Genomic DNA, 20,906 nt, shown 5'->3' on the forward strand with positions numbered 1-20,906 from the left:
TCTCACAATCTCACAAGTCTTCTAAAAGCCACTACATTCACTTAACAACATGTTTTACTTCAAGATAGTTTCAGTGCACTGAATATTTACACCCGTTTATATCTCTGGCATATGTGTGTTTTTGTCTCTTTTATAGGTGCAGAACATGACGCAATCAATCCAAGTATTGGACCAGCGGACCCAGAGGGACCTGCAGTATGTGGTGAAGATGGAAGATCAGCTCCGCGGCCTGGAGACCAAATTCAGGCAGGTGGAAGAAAACCACAAACAAAACATTGCCAAGCAATACAAGGTACCTCCACAAACTATACCTACACATTTTAAACACATACTTACATTTTGCATGATTGCATTCTTGACAAAATTAAAATTTTTGTAAAGATGCAACAGAAAAACAGTCCAAAAACAGTTCATGTGGCCAGACACAAACACACACTCACTTGCAAACTCACACACTCGGTAGATTTCATGCATGCATACCTGTTTCGAAATGTGCAGACCTGCTCCATTCAATCTGAATGTTTATTTAAATCATAATAATGTAATGTAAAGATTTGTTCGAGTGCAATATTGAAAAAAAAAAAAGTATATTAAAAAAACATTTCTTTTGGACTCTGCCATCAAATATATTATGAAAATTAAAGCTAAAACAAAGGTAAAACTAAACAATAAATAAAAAAACAAACAACAATACAAAAATAACTGCAAGTGGCAATTTTGAGGTCCAAGAACGTGTAGAAAACATGACCAAAATAGTCAAATTTGAAAGAATAGATCCTGTGGAAACAGTTGTTTTTTTCAACTCGCAGTTGCACAATTAGGATTTTCTTAAGTTATAGCGCCCCCTAGCATCTTAAATTTATTACATTTGGGTCAATATGTAAATAAGGGCCATGCCCAAAGAATTTATTGGATTGTAACTTCAAAGTGCTTTGTCAAATCAAAATTCTTTCGATAACATTTGTCAGGAGGCTCTGTAGATTATGTATGCCAAGTTTCGTGTGAATTGGACAAACGGTCTTGGACGAGTTTGAAAAAGTACCCCTAATAAAATAAGGATCTGCACATTTCGGTTTCTATAATGTATTGTACAAATTTGGTCACTATTGAAACACCCCATCGCTCACACTTTGCGTATTACCTTACACATGCATGGAATGTAATATAGTTTGCATTTTGTAACACTTCAGTGTGCATGTAAGACTGTGTGTGTGAGTTTGTGACAGAAAGTGAATGTGTTAGATAGGTTAGTGAGTTAGCTCTCTGTGCTGAGTGTGTTGTTTCTTGCTTGCAGGGCTAAATATAAAGACATGATAGGAGAACCAGAGGCCAGAAGATGCAGGTCTAACCCACGATTGGCTGAAGTGGGCGTCAGTCACGCTGTTTATGTCACGATTCTCATATTCTATTCGACATTAGCTGTAAGAAACACTCCTCCCCCTTCCTTATCCAACCACCAATCAGATCCCCTCCTGCATGCTACTTTAAAGAATTGTTACGTTTTATTTATATTATCTACATTATTATTTAGTTGTATTATTATACATTGAAAATGCTATTATTATTTTTATTATTAGCATTAATATTATCATCCTTGCCAGCATTGCTTGAGTTTTTAAAATTTTTATTATTATTTGTCAATATGAATCTTTTGATTATTGGAGATATATGCGTTTGAAGGAAACAATTAAATCTTAATACCACATTGTTGTGTGTGATTTGTAATTTTAGCATGTGTCCTGTTGCATTCTAAAAGATAATAATAAAGTCTTTTCCCAATTGTTGACCGTGTTCAGAGCGCTTCATTTCGTCGATAAATGAATGTAGATTTATAATTTATATACGAATCTCAGTAGATTTACTGCAGTTTGGCCTCTGGTCTCTCACTGGCTCTACAAGCACACATACCATGCACTTACATTCAACATACACTTTAAAAATAAAGGTTCTTCAATGGTTCTTTGGTTCAGCAAATCAAGAACCTTCAAATCACAAACCATTTTCCATTTGGCTATATAGTTCTTATAGAAGAATAAAAGTTCTTCGTATTGTATTTGTTTAAGGTATCATCTGTTAACAGAGGGAAAGTGAAGCCCTACAGGGTTTTTTGAAACGCCAGCCAAATATGACCAAAAGTATGAGGACATCACCTTCTAATTAACCGCTTTGGCTATTTCAAGTACATCCATTATTACCACGTGCATAAAATCAAGCATACAGGCATGCAGTCTTAGCAGACAAACATTTTCAGTAGAATGTGACAAAGTTTCTCCAGCATGACATTGCCAATGTGCACAGAGGCATGTCCATAAAGAAATGGTTTACCGAGGTTGGTGTGAATGGACTTGACAGTTGTACACAAAGCCTAGACCTAAACCCCAATGAACACCTTTTAAAATGTTATCCAATGTCATCAGGCTCTAAAGCCCTTTGTAGAACCTTTATTATAAAGAGTGTACAGATCAACAAACACAAACACTGATGCATGCACCCTCACATACAACAGTAGACAAAACCAAGACTGTACAATTTAGTGTAGACAGCAAGGCTCAGACAGGCTAGATGGCACTTTGTCATTCCAACATTTCCACCATTCCGGGAGGCCTAATTTGCATCTGAGCATACTTTATTGCGCATTTTCAGGCCATAAAGGCAAAAATGGCGGAGCTGCGTCCGCTGATCCCCGTTCTCGAAGAGTACAAAGCCGATGCTCGGCTGGTTCAGCAGTTTAAAGAGGAAGTGCAGAACTTGACGGCCAGCCTGGGCCTCCTTCAACAGGAGATGGGAGCGTACGACTACGACGACCTCCACTCCCGTGTGGTCAGCCTAGAGGAAAGGCTACGTGCATGCATGCAGAAACTTGGTACGACACACACACATTTACCATCGACTTTGTTCAAAAAAATAACTAAAACCCCAAAAGGGACACCTAAAAGAAGACTTTATGCATTTTTAGATAAAAAAAAAAAAATTATTACAAACCACTTTTCTCTTTGAGGGCATCGCCAAAAGAGGGCTTTGTCAGATTTAGATACAAGCACAGTAAACATGCATAGCAGAGATCACTACCCAAGAATGGCAGTTGCCGCTGGACTTCCTAAACATGCCAACACATCAATGTGAAGGAACTGGCCTGCATCATACACACTCTAAATGTGATGGATTATCAAGAGTGCAGCGTAAATTAGTAAACATACACGTTATCCTAGCTATCACATGCAAGACGTGATATACCCACAAAGGACATGTTCCTACAGTAGATCAAAAACCTTTGTTGGTTTTGGAACAACTTTTCTATCAAACAAACTTAGCCCAACCTTATCGCTAAGCCAATTGCTAAAATCTTAAATCTGGTTCATTGGAATGTTGTCCCATTATCAAAGGCTTTGTTCACACTGCAGGGAAAATCCGATTTGCACTGACTGTTCAAGCTGCAAGATATACTGTAATGTGGTCACTGGCCAGATCTGGGGTCAGATTCACAAATTATTCTTTAGAATAAAATTAAAACTTAAGAAGTTACTAGTATTTTGTATTCTATAGGGTAGAGGAATAGCTCACCCAAAAATGAAAATTCTCTCATTATTTACTCACCCTCATGTCATCCCAGATTTGTACGACTTCTATGAATTCTTCAGCAGAACACAAGCAAAGATTTTTTATAAAAATATGTCAGCTCTGTAGGTCCAAACAATGCAAGTGAATGGTGATCAGTCCTTTGTAGTTCCAGAAGTCAAATAAAAGAAACATAAGGGACAACAGATGAAAATTAGCCTATACGGCTAATTCTGGCTCATTTACAGTAATTTTTCTGTTGATTAATGAGCACCGTCCTTGTCAAATAAATAAATAAATAAATAAAAGTAATCCATATGACTCAGAAGCGGTATGTTAGATGTGGGTGAGAAACTGTTTAAAATGTAAGTCCTTTTTTTTACTCTGAATCTCCACTTTCACTTTCAGATGTTAAAGTGAAAGTAAACAGGCACCACATGTGGCTTTTAGATGTAAAAGTGAAAGTGGAGATTTAGCGTAAAAAAAGGGCTTAAAGTTTCTTACCCACATCTAGCATATCACTTAAGATACAGATTTAAAAACTGGAGTCATGTGGATTACTTTTTTGTTTCCTTTATGTGATTTTTGGAGCTACAAAGGTATGATCATCATTCACTTGCATTGTAAGGACCTGTAGAGCTGAGATATTCTTCTAAAATTCTACGTTTGTTTTCTGTTGAAGAAATAAAGTCATACACATCTGGGATGGCATGAGGGTGAGTAAATGATGAGAGAATTAATATTTTTGGGTGAACTGTCCCTTTAAGAATGTTCTTATTAATTGCATTTAAGAACATTCTCATAATTTATCCTAAGAACTTTCTTTTTCGGGAATACGGCCCCAGATTTCTTTTCTGCAGTCGTTTTTGAAAATCTGAACACATTCATTGCAAACAATAGTGCTAAAAAATGGCAAAGGGTGGCATATGCAATGAAATAGAGTATGTTTTGTCGCAACACCTGACATAACAACACATCACAAAATGAATGATGAAAAAACACAAAATCTTATCTGACTGTTCAGATTTTTAAATCAGATAAACCACGAATTTCATGTGTTTTTATTTTTTTCCTGTTCACACTACAAAAAACTAAATGGATAGACAAAAAAATAAATAGAAAATACATCAAATAAACCCTACTTAAATAATAAAATAAATATTTAGCATAATGTACAGCTTAATATTGACAAATCCTAACCCTAGCACAATAAAGAAAACATTTTAATTTTTAAAATAGTTATAAGAAAAAAAGACTTTATGTACTTAATTTATGACCACTTTTCTGTCTACAAAAGGACATTGGCAAAAGGAGGCTTTGTCAGATTTAGCTACACACCCAGATAACTATACAAGTATGCAAACTGACGCTGGACTGTCTAAAAATCAGCAGCATCAAACAATAGGTATGAGCCGGCCTGCATCATCCACACACTCTAATTATCAAGTGTTAATTATTTCCAGTAAAAATGGGCATAAGAATGATTTCAAAAGTGGTGGAACAAATAAGTGCATGGGTATTAAAAATCCAAAACAAACTCACCCTCTCTGATTTCTCCCTCTGTTTTACTTATACACACTGTCAACTGACATCTCTTAAATCATCTATTTAATTGTTTCTCCTAGACAGCAGTGGGATTTAATGGAGACCAAATAACCTCTAAAGTTTCAGAAAAGATCTCAAGAATGTCTCAAAATGTGCTCAGATTTGCCAAGATACCAATAACTCCTAAAGACATAAACTGTAATTTTGTAATATACAGTATGTAGGAAATCATGAGCACTCACATTAAAATGAAGACTCCAGTCATATTGGTAACCTTATAAAAGCTGTTTTATTCTACATGGAGAGGGTCCGCACATGGGGGCTGCCATGTTAGGATCACACGATCAGCTGAATACTACTCACTTAATCTCAGTAACCGTCCTGTTATTTGACACTTTCTCTTACTGATTAAAGTAATCATGACTGAAATTGAAAACTACTGATTTTAAATTATGCTGCATCCAAGCCACTAGGTGTCAGTGGTGGACACAAAGACAAAAGTTACTGAATGCACCTTTAATGTAGGTCTCATTTGTTTAAATATTATTGTTCCGTTTACCATTGGTCAGAAAACAGTTTGCCCCAAACTATGTTGGGCTGGATGGGAAGCTTAAACAGCAATTTTTTTATACAGTCACAGTGTTTACACTTTGAGGAAATGGGCTACTACTCTCTGCATATTAAGCTGGGATAGAAGAAAGTATTTTAACATAGAAATAACACATATGTCACAGTTAAATGGGACATAACTGAGAAGCACCTTAAGTCTCCTGAGCTGTGAAAGAGAAACCTCTAAGCAATTAAAAATGTCTTCTGGGACTATCTGTTGCTCCTCCAACTCTCTCTCTCTCTCTCTCTCACACACACACACACAGCTTTTTTTCTCGTGTGCATCATCTTTCTGTCTCCTTCACCCTGAGTTTCTGCAAGAGAAATCTGTGCCAGCTTTACTGTACAATCAATATGGCTTTTAAAATGGCTTGATTTATCTATTTGTTTCAAACACACACACACACACACACACACACACACACACACACACACACACACACACACACACACGTGTTGGTGCAGCTATCATTATGAGGACTCTCCATAGACATAATGATTTTTATACTGTATGAACTATAGATTCTATCCCCTAACCTTAACCCTACCCCTAAACCTAACCCTCACAAAAAACTTTCTGCATTTTTAAATTTTCAATGAAATTTTTAAGCGATTTAAATTATGGGGACACTAGAAATGTCCTCATAAACCACATTTATAGCATAATACCCTTGTAATTACCAGTTTGTACCCTAAAAAAAGTCCTCATATACCACTTAAACATGCCCACACACACATACACACGTGTGTATCTTATCTGATAAATATAAATCTACATTTACGGAAAAGTACCTTCACCTAAGGCACTATTATTATTGCTCATGCTTAACCTTAAATATTAAACATCAACTTCAAAGACTGAATTATATCTCAAATTGTGCGATTTGTTGAAGTGAGGTGTGCTTTTACTTTTCTAGCTGGTCTGATTTACCATTTTTGCCTATGGGTGAAAAAATTCCATAGATTTATAAAAAAAAAAAAGAGTTCCCTATCTGTCACTCACTCGACATTGTGTTGATGTAGTGACACTAAGGATCACTCTTGGGAGCCCCAAACACCTCTGCTTTTTTGAAAAAAGGCCAATGAGAATTGGCGAGTGGAATTTGCATGCCACTCTCCCGGACATACGGGTATAAAAGGAGCTGGTATGCAACCACTCATTCAGATTTAATCTTCGAAGCCGAGCAGTTCTATTCATTGTAGCTGAATTCATCCGCGAAGTTCATTCACCACATCTACTGGATTCTACGGCGCATTTCAGCGGCTTCTCCCCCTCTGCATCCGTGGAGTGCAGAGAAAGCCCCTGGAGCGCTTCAGCAGAAACAACTAAAAGAGTATATTCTAAAAAAAGTATATTTTCTTTCTAAAAGAGCGGCACACACGGAACGTCTTTTTAATGATTCCTTTCCGTTTGTGTGTTATTCCTGGTTGCAGTCGATATCTCTCTGCTTCTGACGGCCACGATCACTGTCTTAACATGTCTGGGCACTGCCCACGCGGAGACATCGTTCGTGGATGAGTCATGTCCTCATTGCGAGAACATGACCATGGCAACGTTGCGGTCGCGGCTTGCTTTTCTCCTGGGCCCTGGCCAGTGGCGCCTCTTTGGCAGACATCTGCAGAGCAGCAGGCTGGGCAACACCCAACACCATTGCGAGGTTCTACAATCTCCGGGTTGAGCCAGTCTCATCCCGTGTATTGGCAGGCACGAGCAGGTAAGTTCCGGGACAGCTAGCCGGGTGTACCGCTTGCGCATAGCGCCTTTCCCTGCGCTCTTGACTCCCACTGTGATCCCTGGATGACTTTCCTCCTTAGTCCTCTGGCAGTGAAGTTTGCAGAGAAACTCGCTGACCGGCCCATTACGTGCGCTAATGAGCCCCTGTACTGAGGTAGGTGCTCAACCTGTGCTGGTTCGCCGAAGACGACCCCATGTGATATCTTCCACAAAATTGTTTCCCTGACGGCAAACTGCATCTTCCTTGGTCAGAGGTCCCTCTGCACCCGGTCGCCATGCTCTGTAGAAACTCCTCCCCCTTTGGGTAGGACCTAACATGGGACCTCTCCACATGACATACTTCCGACAAGGCTCGGTAAAACCATGTGACGTATTCCACTCAAAATACCTCCCCCCCCCCCTCCTTTTTTTGGGCGGGGTGTGGTCTCCGCGGAGTCTTCCCCTTGGGAGGGACACCCCACGACGCAGACAATTATGGCTCCCAGTCAGTTAACAAATTCCACTCTTTTTTGGGAGAAAAGAGAGGGAAAAGAGGCCTCGGCTGGGCTAGCATGTCCCTGTAGTTGGGCAGTCGACTTGTTCCTGATGGACCGTTTGACGCCCATAAGAGCGTTGGGGGAGGTTATGTAACGGCCTTGTGCACTGGCTACAAGGCACACAGCAGTCTGTCCATCACACAATGCCAGTTCACGTAACACAGTTCAGCTAGTTGTGACATTTTGTATAGGGACCCCTAGTGTCACTACATCGACACAATATCGAGTGAGTGACAGATAGGGAACATCCTGGTTACTTTCGTAACCTCCGTTCCCTGATGGAGGGAACGAGAAGTTGTGTCCCTCTTGCCACAATGCTGAACTACCCGCTGAAATGGCTGGGACCTGGTCTCGGCTCCTCAGCACAAAACCTGAATGAGTGGTTGCATACCAGCTCCTTTTATATCCGTATGTCCGGGGGAGTGGAATGCAAATTCCACTCGCCAATTATCATTGGCCTTTTTAAAAAAAAGCAGAGGTGATTGGGGCTCCCAAGAGTGACTCCTAGTGTCACTACATCGACACAACGTCTCGTTCCCTCCATCAGGGAATGGAGGTTACGAAAGTAACCAGGACGATCCAAACTCTTTTGACTAGAACTCCCTAGCAACCACCCAGAACACTCTAGCAACAGTATAGCAACACTTTGGCAACCACCCAGAACATACTAGCATTTTGGGAGTGTTTTGCATGGGCAAGCACCACTCACATTTTCTTCAAAACAAGTATTTAAATTTTGGAACATTTCACATGTGATGACATGGTTTTACATGTGCAAGTGTGATGCCTCAAATGCTATTTTCATGTGCTCACGCAAGATTAAACGAAAAATAAACCCATGTATTCATCATGCTCACATTGTTAAATTCATGGTGTTTTTTGTTTTTTTCGTATAACAACAATAATCTCTAATCACATGAGATAAATTGTCATTTTTTCTGTTATGGTTTTGTTATGTATTTTGCAACAGACATGTGACTGGTGTCTGCAGAATGTGTGAAACAGGGTTTAAGTCTAAAGATAGGACCGTAATAATTTAGTCCTGCATCTCCCTCCAGAGTCCAGATTATAGCTGAGTGTGTTAATCTTAGTGTGTGTGTGTGTGTGTGTGTGTGTGTGTGTGTGTGTGTTTTATTTTGGGAGGGAAGCACAGAAAAAAACAACACACTACAGTTTTATTGCTCTCGCTATCAAATACCTTGGAACGTCAAATGTCATCAGTTCTGACATTTATTTAACGCTGTATTCGTATATCATATTTTCTATCTCTCACACTCTTAAGTAAAGCTCATATACTGTATGTTCATATATTATAAATAAAGCTAGCTACATTCACTAGATTGACCCATTTGTGTTAAATCAACATAAAATCTCTATGTAAAGTGCTTTGAGTGCAGTGTCAGAAAAGCACAATATAAGTGTAAAAATAGTTGGTAACACTTTGCAATAAGGTTCCATTAGTTAACATTAGTTAATGTATTAGTTATCATGAACTAACAATGAAGAATATATTTTTTACAGCATTTATTAATCTTAGTTAATGTTAGTTAATACAAATACAATTGTTCATTGTTAGTTCATAGTGCATTAGCTAATGTTAACTAATACATCTTTTGATTTTAAAAATGTATTAGTATACAGTATGTTAAATCTAACATTAACCAAGATTAGTAAATGCTGTAAAAGAAATGTTCATTGTTAGTTCATGTTAACTAATGTTGTTAACTAATGTTAACAAATGGAATATTATTGTAAAGTGTTACCAATTAATTCCAAATTCATTCATTCATTTATTCATTCATTCATTCATTTAAATCAAAACTATTTACTTTCTTAATACACATTCCTGGTCTTATGGTGATCAATTCATCATCAACTCTTGATGGATAAAATTAAGTCTTAATCGTACATTAAATTTTTCTAACTAATATGGGTTTCAAACGAACGCCCTTTTGTGTTGAATTTGACAGATGAAAACTGGAGATGAGAAAGAGAGACTGATGAAACAATAACAAAAACAATGTTACGGATTATCTCTCTCCCCGTCATTAATGAAGCTCAGTGTGACTCAATTAAAATCATTTAAGCAGAACCTTCATTACAAAATATAAAATTAACATAGTAATTAAGACTATTCAGGCTCATCATAACATTACAGCATTAAATCACTGAACTTATTAAGTTGTGTGTGTGTGTGTGTGTGTGTGAATACGACAATGGGCTTATGGGAACACAGTAGGCATATCAGTGTGTGTGTGTGTGTGTATTTAAATGTGTTTTTTGTGTTCTGCAGCATGTGGGAAGCTGACGGGCATCAGTGATGCAATCACTATTAAAACATCCGGGTCACGGTTCGGATCCTGGATGACCGATCCACTCGCTCCTGAGGGAGACACTAGGGTGAGTTTAAACTTTGCTTACTTGATTAATGACTTAGAAATAGTGCAGAATCATGAATATTTCTAATTCATGTTATGGTATAACTTTTCTTATTATTATTTTTTCTTCAAAATCCTAACACTTTCTGCTTATATCCAGGATTTGATTCTGAATAACAGAATTTCTATGTACATCCCACTGTATTGATGCACACTCTTAAGTACCACAATGATCTTTTTATTCTCTAGTTCTTCAGAAAACCATCAATGTAATGGTGCTCTAAAGAACCTAGAAACCAATATGCTGACCTGAAGAACTAATAATGTAACAAGAGCTTTTTTAAATCTCCAAAGAACCATATAGTCAACTCAAGAACCCTACTGTATATAGCAAAAAATGGTACTTGATAAGTAGAGGGTTCTTTGTTGAACCTAAGTACTACTGAAGAACCTTAGTTTTAAAGAGTGTTCTTTTGATTTCTCATGATTTCAACCACTGATTAATGTATTGCTTTTGAAATATTCCTTAATTAGTGGATGTGTTGTGTTAAGTTGTGTCTGGTCTCTAAAATACTGGTTCTGGATAAACTCTATAGAGTAACTTCCTGCTGTAGGACACAAATATGCAGGAAGCTCATCTACATGCAGAAAGAGGAATATAGTCCATTTTATGCCTGCAGTTAAACCCGCAAGCACATAGCTGCAGGCAACTGCTTTATAAACACATTGCAATAAAGAAACAAATAACACTGAAAAACAAACCTCAAGGCCGAGCTGTCATAAACAAATGCAAAAATATACACACTTTCATTGCACTGTAAAATGAAAATGTTTGCGCTTCCTTCTGATACCATTTGAGAAAATAAGGGATGTAAAGATCTAAAAATATACCAAAAATGTAGATGTTGCAGTTTAAGTGGGACAAGTACAAATCTGTCAACAGAATCTTACATTACATATTAAAGAAATATTTTGGTTATTTTCACCATAACAAAACAAATACTAGAATAAATAATAATAACAATAAATAAAATTAAAAAAATAACATATTCAGGATAGTTCACCAAAAAAATTTAAACTCATTTACTCACCTTCACCCGTCACATGGCAATCACAAAAGGGGATTTTATGCCGAAAGTCTTAGTCACCATTCACTTTCATTGGATGGGAAAAGAATGCAATGAATGGTGACTGAGGCTAACATTCTACCTTACATCTCCTTTGTGCTCTAAAGAAGACAGAAAGTCATACGGGTTTGGAACGACTATTTGAATAGGGAAAGACCGAAATCTTTAAAACAGCTGGTCAAGATTACAAGCAATTAACATATTTTAAGTCAGCAATAAAATCGGACTAAAATTGTATTATAAATTGTGCTTTTTTTTTATAGCTCAGATCACGCTAAAATATTCGTAGTAAACTGACTATCATCATCTATCAAAAAGACGATTGGCTGTTTTAACTGTAATGCAGCACTTCCATTCCTACACTCGCCATATTTAGGGCCAAAACATACTTCACGCAGTACGCAGATGCAAGCGCTTCGCCAACGCATGGCCAACATGTGTTCCCATTGTACACACATCTCTGGTGGTTACAACCTTGAACCACAAGGGGTTGAAAGATTTTTTTTTTGGCACCACAAAACCGGATGTGGTAGAGTCAACATGTTGACAGTTGAGGAGTGTGCTTTTGTATTTGCTAAAAAGACGACAGAAAAATATGTTTGTATAATCTAACTTGTTCGGCAAGACTCTCCTCAAATTGCTGCTCCGCCATAACAGTTTTGATTGAAAAAAGAAAATCCGATTTAGCGCCCCTTGCGGCAACGCTGAGAATACAGCGCGTACTTGCGTTAGGTTATGAATTGCGCCCTGATACATTTCACAATGCAACGACGCGTGAAATCGAGCTTGCATAGCAAGATGTGTCTGTGTTGTGGTGGCTCAGTGGTTAAGGCTCTGGGTTACTGATCAGAAGGTTGGGGGTTCAAGCCCCAGCACTGCCAAGATGCCACTGTTGGGCCCTTGAGCAAGGCTCTTGACCCTATCTGTTCCAGGGGCACTGTATCATGGCTGACCCTGCACTCTGACCCCAGCTTAGCAGGGATATGTGAAAAACAAATAAATTTCACTGTATATATGCAAAAAATGTATGTATGATGTGTGACCAAATTAAAGGCTTCTTCAGTGACCCCTCTTGTCATACACAGTCTGTGGTAATTCATTACTGGAAGTTCCTCCACCTAGAACTGTGGTCCCACTTCAGAAGGCTGTTAAAACCTGCACTAGGGAGAAATAAGCAAGACCAAATAATTTCCCACTTTTCCAGACATGTAGTGCTCCAGTGGGGCTCGTAATGGAGGGCGGAAAGGCGATCTGATAAACGGTTATAGGTTACAACTCTGCAGACGGCAGTGGATAAACGGGAGAGTTGGTAATGAGGTAATGTTCCCTGGACTGATAGCCTGAGGGTAAAGCAGTTTCTTAGTTTAGTCGTTGATTGCACTTTCTGGTATCATTTAGCAGAAGTTTGTGAGAGTGTGAAGAGTGTGAATTGTGGTTGTAGGGTCTTTGATGATGTTATTTGGTCTCCTACAAACAGGTTAACGAAAGATACCCAAGAGGATTGAGCCTATTGACCTTGAAATGGTTTTATATGGTGGTGTGGTGTTAAAGATCTAGGTTGTTAACTGAAAGGTTGTAGGTTCAAACCCCACAAGGATTAATTCATGAATTTTGATTCATCACCATTGCACCCTTGAGCATAGCACTTTGTTCTTGGAAATGTTCCTGTAATAAATGTACTGCAAGTTGTTTTGGATTTAAGTGTCTGCTAAATGACAAATTACTAATTAGCAGTTGGCATCCCAGCCCTGCATGCTGCATATGCTTTCGGTAGTGCTGCGAGAAGTTTCTGAGCAAGCAGAATTTCCTTAGTTGAAATAGAGCAGCTTCACCAAGTGGGTGGTGTGTCAAAGTCCCTTTAAGGCAAGTATAGACGCTCGGTGGCCATATTTGCAACATCCCCGGACAGCTATTTCCAGTTATGCAAGTACAGCTCCTATCTACTTGAATGTGAAAAGACCACATAACAACACCACCGAAAAAAATACTCCAATACAACTACAAATTAATCCATTACGAACACTCACACTAAACAAACTAAACGAACACTGCAACTCAATCTAGCCATTAAAATTATGCCTTCAACAAGCTAGTCAACACACAAAAAAAACCATAAAAATTATACAGCAGTTATAAATCTAGCTAGTGAATATATCACCGTTCCTCCACACCCACAGACCCAGTTTTAACGCAGAGTTCCCCTCCCTCTCGATGTGTTTTTCTCACACTTTGGGTTGGAGGCTCTTGTTCTAAAAGATTGATGAGACCGTAGGCTGTATGTGCGAGACAGACAGAGTGTGGAGATAGAGAATGTGTGTGCGTGTATGTTGTGTATGTGTGGGAGAGCACAATGAGAAATATCTCACAGTGGTTTTTGGCTCTGAAAGATAACCAGCTTTGGCAGAGTGTCGTGTTACTGTCAGAGCATCAACTCATTGAAGATCTGCATTAGCGTAAAGTTGAAGCCCTAACTTGACCAAATCAGTGTTGTCCAATTTTAAAGCTGAAGTGTGTAATTTCTGTGCCACTAGCATCACCAAACAGAAATTTGCAAAAATAATCAGTCAGTACATTTAAATGCGCAGTTATAATCAAGCCACAGCAGGTTTTTGTGTAATCGAGCTGCAGTCATCATATGTCTGTCCAAGTATACGACACAATGTGTAATCGAATATTTCCTGGAAGGATGTCAAATACGCAAATGCAAGTTGCACATCGCCTCTGTCATTTGGTGAAAGCAGAGACCAAGGTCAGTTATGGTCCGATTAACATTTAAGGCCTGGGTATACTTTGTTTTTCTCCGTTCTGTATTGGATCACGCCTGGTCGACCGCATTGCCTTTCAAAGTATACTCCTTTGTCTGCGAGTGAATGCGAACGCGTTTGCCGCATACGCTGTACGACTGTTTTGTAATACCCTTTTAGTACAGTCAACAACAGGCGCATGTGCCGACGACGCACACAGACGAGGATTGTACACTTGTCAAGAAAATCTGGCTTGCATGCGGACAGACCGCTCAGACTGTGCTGATGACAAAATTTGCATCACAAATACTGTGCGCTTTCCAATCAACAACATGTAAAACCGAAGTATACTATGGTCTTTAGGCTATACTGTACATGCTGGATGAAACCGAGGTTCTCATTATTTAGGTCTGTTAGTCCGACTATGCAAAAATTGGACTGATACGATTTCAGCTGTACTAAAGCATTTACATGACATTTTAAAACAAGATTTAGTCTGACTAAAATTAAAGTGCATGTAAACATACTGTTTTTTTAAACAGATTCCAGAAAATTCACATCATACACTGGTTGTACAGATAGTCCCAGCCCAAACTCACGCCATTGGTTGAGCCAGTGTTGCTGTCTTGGTCTGAATGGGTCATGCAAACAAAGCAATGTTTTGCTGGTGCCACAGAGTCACAGTGTTACACTACATGATTAAATCAACCTACAAATGATTTACTTATATTTGACTCTGCATATTAAGCTGGGATTCAAGGAAAGAATTTTAACACTGAAAAAAGTACACACATCAACTTTAATCACAAACCTGAACCCAACGTAAACCTGAATTTGGACATAAAAAACTGAACAGAATCTGGGGCGTGATTCACTAAAACCTTCTTGAGAAGGGAAAAAAAAAGAATTGAGATCTTAGGATTAATTAGATGGAGTTTGTTAGGAGGTATCTACAGACAAAAGATAAGAATATTGTTAAGAAGTCTTTTTGGGAAAACAAAATATTCATACATTTTTTCTTAAGTTTAAATAGAATTAAGAAGGATTTTATCCTTAAGAATGTTTCCAGAGTAGCTGACCTCTATGTTCAGAGACAGACCTTATAGCTTGCCCTGAACACCTTATACCTGAGAATGTAACAATATAATTTTGAATTACTTTTAAAAATCTTACTTTTGTGGTGCTATTTTGCCATTTGGTCATAGTGTTGACCAGAGGACAAAGGGTTCCCACAGTAGGGTCTTGAATCCTTCCAAGGTTTCAACTCCATGTACCCTTACCATCTCAGGGCCTTCTTCCTTGCCAATGACTGTGTTCACTTGTGCACCAATACTCTGATACCTGCCAAAAATGAGGGTTAGGGTTAGGCAAAAATTGACAATGCAAGTAAATTGCATTTACTTGAAATTTGAAATAATCTTTTTTTTTTTTTTTTTGTTTGTTTTTTTTTTTGCTTTTTTTGCTTTTGACATCAAAATGTAAACAGGTAAGAGGTTTGCATGCAATACAAAATCGGCGCAATGGGTAAAAATCTACACAGTCATTTTTAGCTTAAACCATTTATGATCTTACCCCAAAAAGAAAACTGTTTAAGGTGTTTACATGACCTTATACATTGTTGGCTTTTTAAGCATAATCGGCTAACTAGGGTATGGCATTGTATTCTGTGAAGCTGCTTTGGAACTATTTGTATTGTTAAAGAAATGCTGAAATTATAAAACTGATTATATTGCATTTAATTGCTCTAGTCGTACTGTGAACAAATGGTTACACCAACATGCCACAATTGTGGGCTTCAAAAAGATCTAAATTGTGTACAACATGTTCGAAATTGCAGAAGAGGTAGAAGTGTGTAAGTGTGGATATGTTGGTATACAGTAGATATTGTGTACTGCTGTGTGCCTCCTATAGAGACCACAAAGATATCCCACTGGGACGAAACGCTCTGGAAAATTCTGTGAGCGTGGCTACTCCCCTTCCATTTTCTCTTTACCCCTCCCTCATTGAAAGACAGAAGACCCAGCCATGCTGGGAATTCTCCACAGAGAGTCGGCTTTTATCCGGAATGATCTGGAATTATCCCTACAGGGTACATAATGCCTGGCACAAGGCAACATCTCAGCAGTCAATTTTCACAGACTGTGTTCTGCCACAGTTAGGGCAGGATGTGCATCTCCAGAGTCAAATTTAATTAAGATCTCACTGACTCTGAGCTGCAGTTTACCAAACATAAATGCCAAAAGACAACATTTCAGATGCAAGCATGGGGAAAATAAATAGCAACTTGACCTACTTTGATTGAGCATTCAATTCTGTATTCTTATATGGTTATTCCATATCAAATCAACCAAATTTCAGAAACTTGATTTTGAATTTTTCTGAAGAAAGATAAACATAAATAATGATGAAAACCAAAATATTAAATGCTATGGATCAATATTTACTGAGAAATCCATTATTTTGTAGAATTTAAATTTTCGCTTATGATTTTAGAGAATTACAGGTCAAAACAATTACCTTGGAAAGGTGGTGGCATTGTTAATTCATATATACACAGAGATAGGTAGGTCTATTACTAAAATCAGTTGACCTTAGCACCCCTTGTTGCATTATACCAATGGTGTGAGTCCAAAAAATGGGAAAAAATTGTGTATGTTCTTTTTCCTAGTTGTAGTGCATATAACTCCAGTAGTGTTAAAGACATCAGAACAAAATTTAATTTTTTATATTTTTAAGGCCCTATATGGTTAAATCATAGAGATACAGGGCTCACAGTGTGGCTCCATTATACCAGTTTTCAATGGTTGAAATATGGGTCACATGTTAAGAAGGTAGCTATTTCTATATGAAGGGTATATCTATACATATCTATCTATCTATCTATCTATATATCTATATATATATACAGTAAGCATTGTACCCAAAAAATAATCATATAAAACTTTCAGATTAACAAACAGTAAATTTGAAATCGTAAACATCTCGAAAACATTTACTGAATGCCATACTAACGTCCAACAGACCTCATCAGGTGCTATCAGGAATGTTTCTTTTTTGTTTCTTTTTCAGTCATTTATATAAATTAATTGCTTACCCTCTCCATTTATCTAGGTGTGGTACATGGACGGCTACCATAACAACCGCTTTGTGAGGGAGTACAAGTCCATGGCAGACTTCATGATGTCTGATAATTTCACGTCTCATCGGCTGCCACACCCCTGGTCTGGAACCGGTCAGGTGGTCTACAACGGCTCCATCTATTTCAACAAATTCCAGAGTAACATGATCATTAAATTTGACTTCAAGACATCCACCATCAGCAAGTCTCAGCGTCTGGACAACGCCGGCTACAGCAACACCTATCACTACGCCTGGGGTGGACACTCGGACATCGACCTCATGGTGGACGAGGGCGGACTCTGGGCTGTGTACGCCACCAATCAGAACGCGGGTAACATTGTCATCAGCAAACTCCACCCGATAACCCTACACATCATTCAGACCTGGATGACCAATCACCCAAGACGCAGCGCTGGGGAGTCGTTTATGATTTGCGGGACATTGTACGTGACTAACGGCTACTCAGGAGGGACAAAAGTCTACTATGCCTACCACACCAACTCCTCGATGTATGAGTACATTGATATTGTTCTCCAAAACAAATACTCGCATATCTCGATGCTGGACTACAATCCACGAGATCGTGCACTATATGCCTGGAACAATGGACACCAGGTGCTCTACAACGTCACTCTTTTCCATGTCATCCGCTCCGAGCAGCTGTAACCATGGAGAACGGACTGAAATGATGGGAAACGTCCAAGAACTAGCATTGACAGATGGGTTGGAAAGCAGTTTGGAGTCTCTCAAAGAGGAGTGAAAAACTGAACACAAAGACAATCCTTGGGAATGTTCTTCAACAGATTGTTATAAAAATGTTATGCTGAATGGAAAAGCTAAATCATTCCTGGAACTATAGACATGAGAATGAAAGAAAAAATATCAAAATAATGAACAGAATGCCAAAAAAAAAAAAAAAAAACAGATAAACAAAGCCACGCCTTTCTTTTATACATAAGAACTTTTCTTTGTAGATGATTGTCCATTCTGATGTTTTACAGTAGCACTAAAAAGACATTTGTACATGCTTTCTGCGTATTGAAGTGGGGGATGGGAAATACTGTAAGTTATGGACTAGGAATATTCAACCCATTCCTCATTAACCAAGCGTGTGCAGGAAAATCGTTGGTGCTTTACTCGGCAAACTCACGCAGACATCTACCACAGTCTGTGCAATATCATAAGCCCAATTTGTGTGTGCTTTGCAGAGCTAATTTCTTTCGATAATGATAATCAAATTTAAAAACGTGATTGGCTGAAGGCACTGACTGTTGAAAGCTCTGATGTTGTTCAAAGAATTCTAGTGAGATTTTACTTGAACTTCTCTGCAGTTAACTTCTCTAGACATGGTCACACCATATCATGATATTTAATATCAATTATTGTAGCATCTGAGATCAGACAAAAGCATGCTATTAAAGGGATAGTTTACCCAAAAATGTAAATTCTTTCATCATTTATTTACCATCATGTTGTTCTAAAACCATATGACATTTTTTCTTCTGTGGAACACAAAAGGAGATGTTAGGCAGTATGTTCGTTTCAATCGCCATTTACTTTGCATATTTTCTCCATATATTGCAAGTGAACTGAGACATACATTCTACCGTAAATCTCCTTATGTGTTCCCTGGAAGAAATTCATATGGCAACATAAAGATAACTGAACTATCCCTTTAGGGGATAATCCCAAACAATATTAAGAGTTGTCATGCGACTATGTTGGATAGTCCACACTGCCCTAACAAGCACCAACTTCCAATGGTTGTTGGGTTTTGTTTGATCAGTATGTTCATTAAGTTGGCGTTTGTTGGGGCAGTTTAAATGAGCCTTTAAAGTCAACATGAAATCAAAATTGCCCCTTTTTACTTTCTTTCAATGTACATTCCAAGTCTTATTGTGTGCAAATATGTGTATTCTATTCCAAAGAAAGAAATTTCTGTCTTCTTAAAATAACTCTGAAATGGCCCTTTTACTTTTTCATCCACTTATCTCATCTTTGGAATGTCTCCCATTTTCTCTATCAAATCAATTTGTGATATATAAAATCAAGTCCAGCCCTATATTTTTCTCATTTAATATCCGGTTTCACTCTAAAAAATGGAAAAAGGGTTGTGAATGCTGATTCATGTTGACTTTAAACATACTCTGGTGAGAATATCACCCTTCAAGCTAATGATACACACTTAATGTGTTTGCAAATATACATACATCGGCATCATGGTTGCTACGGTACACCATGTCTGCAACAGATGTGCGAGATGTTAATAACAAATGGTTCAGGTCAAATCTTGCGCTGAATTTGTGTCTGTGCTGGTGATTTTTTATGAAATGTTTTTTTCTTATTGCATGAACAGTTTCTACCTGTGCAAGTGTGCTCAAAGGAATGTTTACCTGTACAATGCAGTACATCTGACAGGTATCGGACCAGGGTTGGGTGGTGGGGGTTGTATATGGCACATATCGTAGGAAGGAGTTTGCGGGTTGGGTGGTTAAACATGGGTATTTAAAAAAAAGATGCTTGTTTTGTTTTGAGTGGCTTGTTTCTTAACTCCCATTCTTGATTTTGTAAATTTATAGTTAGTTTTGTTTGTTTTTTTTTTTTTTTTTTTTTTTTTGTAATATTGTACTATCTGCTTGGGTGATGCTTCAGTGTCTTTGTTTTTATTTGATGGTGTTAGGAAGCCATATTTTTCTCACAAAAAATTTACGATTTCAGAATGTAAAATGTCTCAAGACAGTATAGAATATGTCTAAAATATGAATATTAAACTATATTAAAAGATCCTTGAGAAGTCTGATATGTATTGTAGGCATTATATCAAGGCTCATACTATCTTATAAAGCTAATATTAGCCTTCATTCTTTTTGCGCTTAGCTGGATGTGTGTTGTATCTGCAATACATTGATTCTTACCAATAAAACGGGGATCTATATCCTGATGTCATTACTTGGGATTGGTCTTTGAGTGTATGTTCTGCCCAAAGGTTTCTTGCACAAATCATCCCTGCTGACAAACAGACATAAACATCTTGAATCAGACTAAGATGCTTTGCTAGTCTTAGATGGTTTAAGCAGGTCCAGGTGGTCTCCCAGCCTGGCCAAGCTGGTTTTCAGCTGGTTTAGCTGGTAAGCAAGCTGGAAAACCCCACTAAATCCCCCAAACCCCTCTAAAAACAGCAAATCAGATCAGGCTGACCAGGCTCTGAGGCAAGTTAAGATCAGAAAAGCAGTTTAGGCTGGTTTAAGCAGGGTTGGACACTGGTCTTCACTATGTGTTGCTAGTCTTAGATGGTTTAAGCTAGCTGGCCACCCAGCCAGGCCAAATTAGTCTTCAGCTGGTCAATTGATGAACAAGCTGGTTAACCCCTCTAAATCCCCCTAAAAGCAGCAAACCAGACCAGCCTGACCAGGCACTTAGGCAAGCTTAGACCATAAAACCAGTTTAGGCTGGTTTAAGCTGTTTTTTTCTGCAGGGTTGTGCAGTGGTCTCCAGTATTGTTTCCTGGTCTTAGATGGTTCAAGCTGGTCCAGTTAGTCTCCCAGCTTGGCCAAGCA

General features: G+C 38.2%; 1 protein-coding gene across 4 annotated transcripts in view; it reads left to right on the forward strand.

Moving 5' to 3' along the window:
• LOC127429081 (noelin-like) overlaps window positions 1–18,441 on the forward strand; it is a 39,954-nt gene extending 21,513 nt beyond the window's left edge. For 2 of the 4 annotated variants that reach the window (XM_051677867.1, XM_051677866.1), the window contains exons 3-7: window positions 137–292; window positions 2,644–2,863; window positions 4,853–4,960; window positions 10,274–10,380; window positions 17,341–18,441. In XM_051677867.1, coding sequence (XP_051533827.1) covers window positions 137–292; window positions 2,644–2,863; window positions 4,853–4,960; window positions 10,274–10,380; window positions 17,341–18,015 — 1,266 coding nt within the window. In that variant the 3' untranslated portion in view covers window positions 18,016–18,441. The remainder of the gene's footprint in view (window positions 1–136; window positions 293–2,643; window positions 2,864–4,852; window positions 4,961–10,273; window positions 10,381–17,340) is intronic. The other 2 variants (XM_051677869.1, XM_051677868.1) reach the window with 1 other exon arrangement.
• Window positions 18,442–20,906: the final 2,465 nt, after the last annotated feature.

Source organism: Myxocyprinus asiaticus, chromosome 38 (assembly GCF_019703515.2).
Source record: "Myxocyprinus asiaticus isolate MX2 ecotype Aquarium Trade chromosome 38, UBuf_Myxa_2, whole genome shotgun sequence".
NCBI lineage: Eukaryota > Metazoa > Chordata > Actinopteri > Cypriniformes > Catostomidae > Myxocyprinus > Myxocyprinus asiaticus.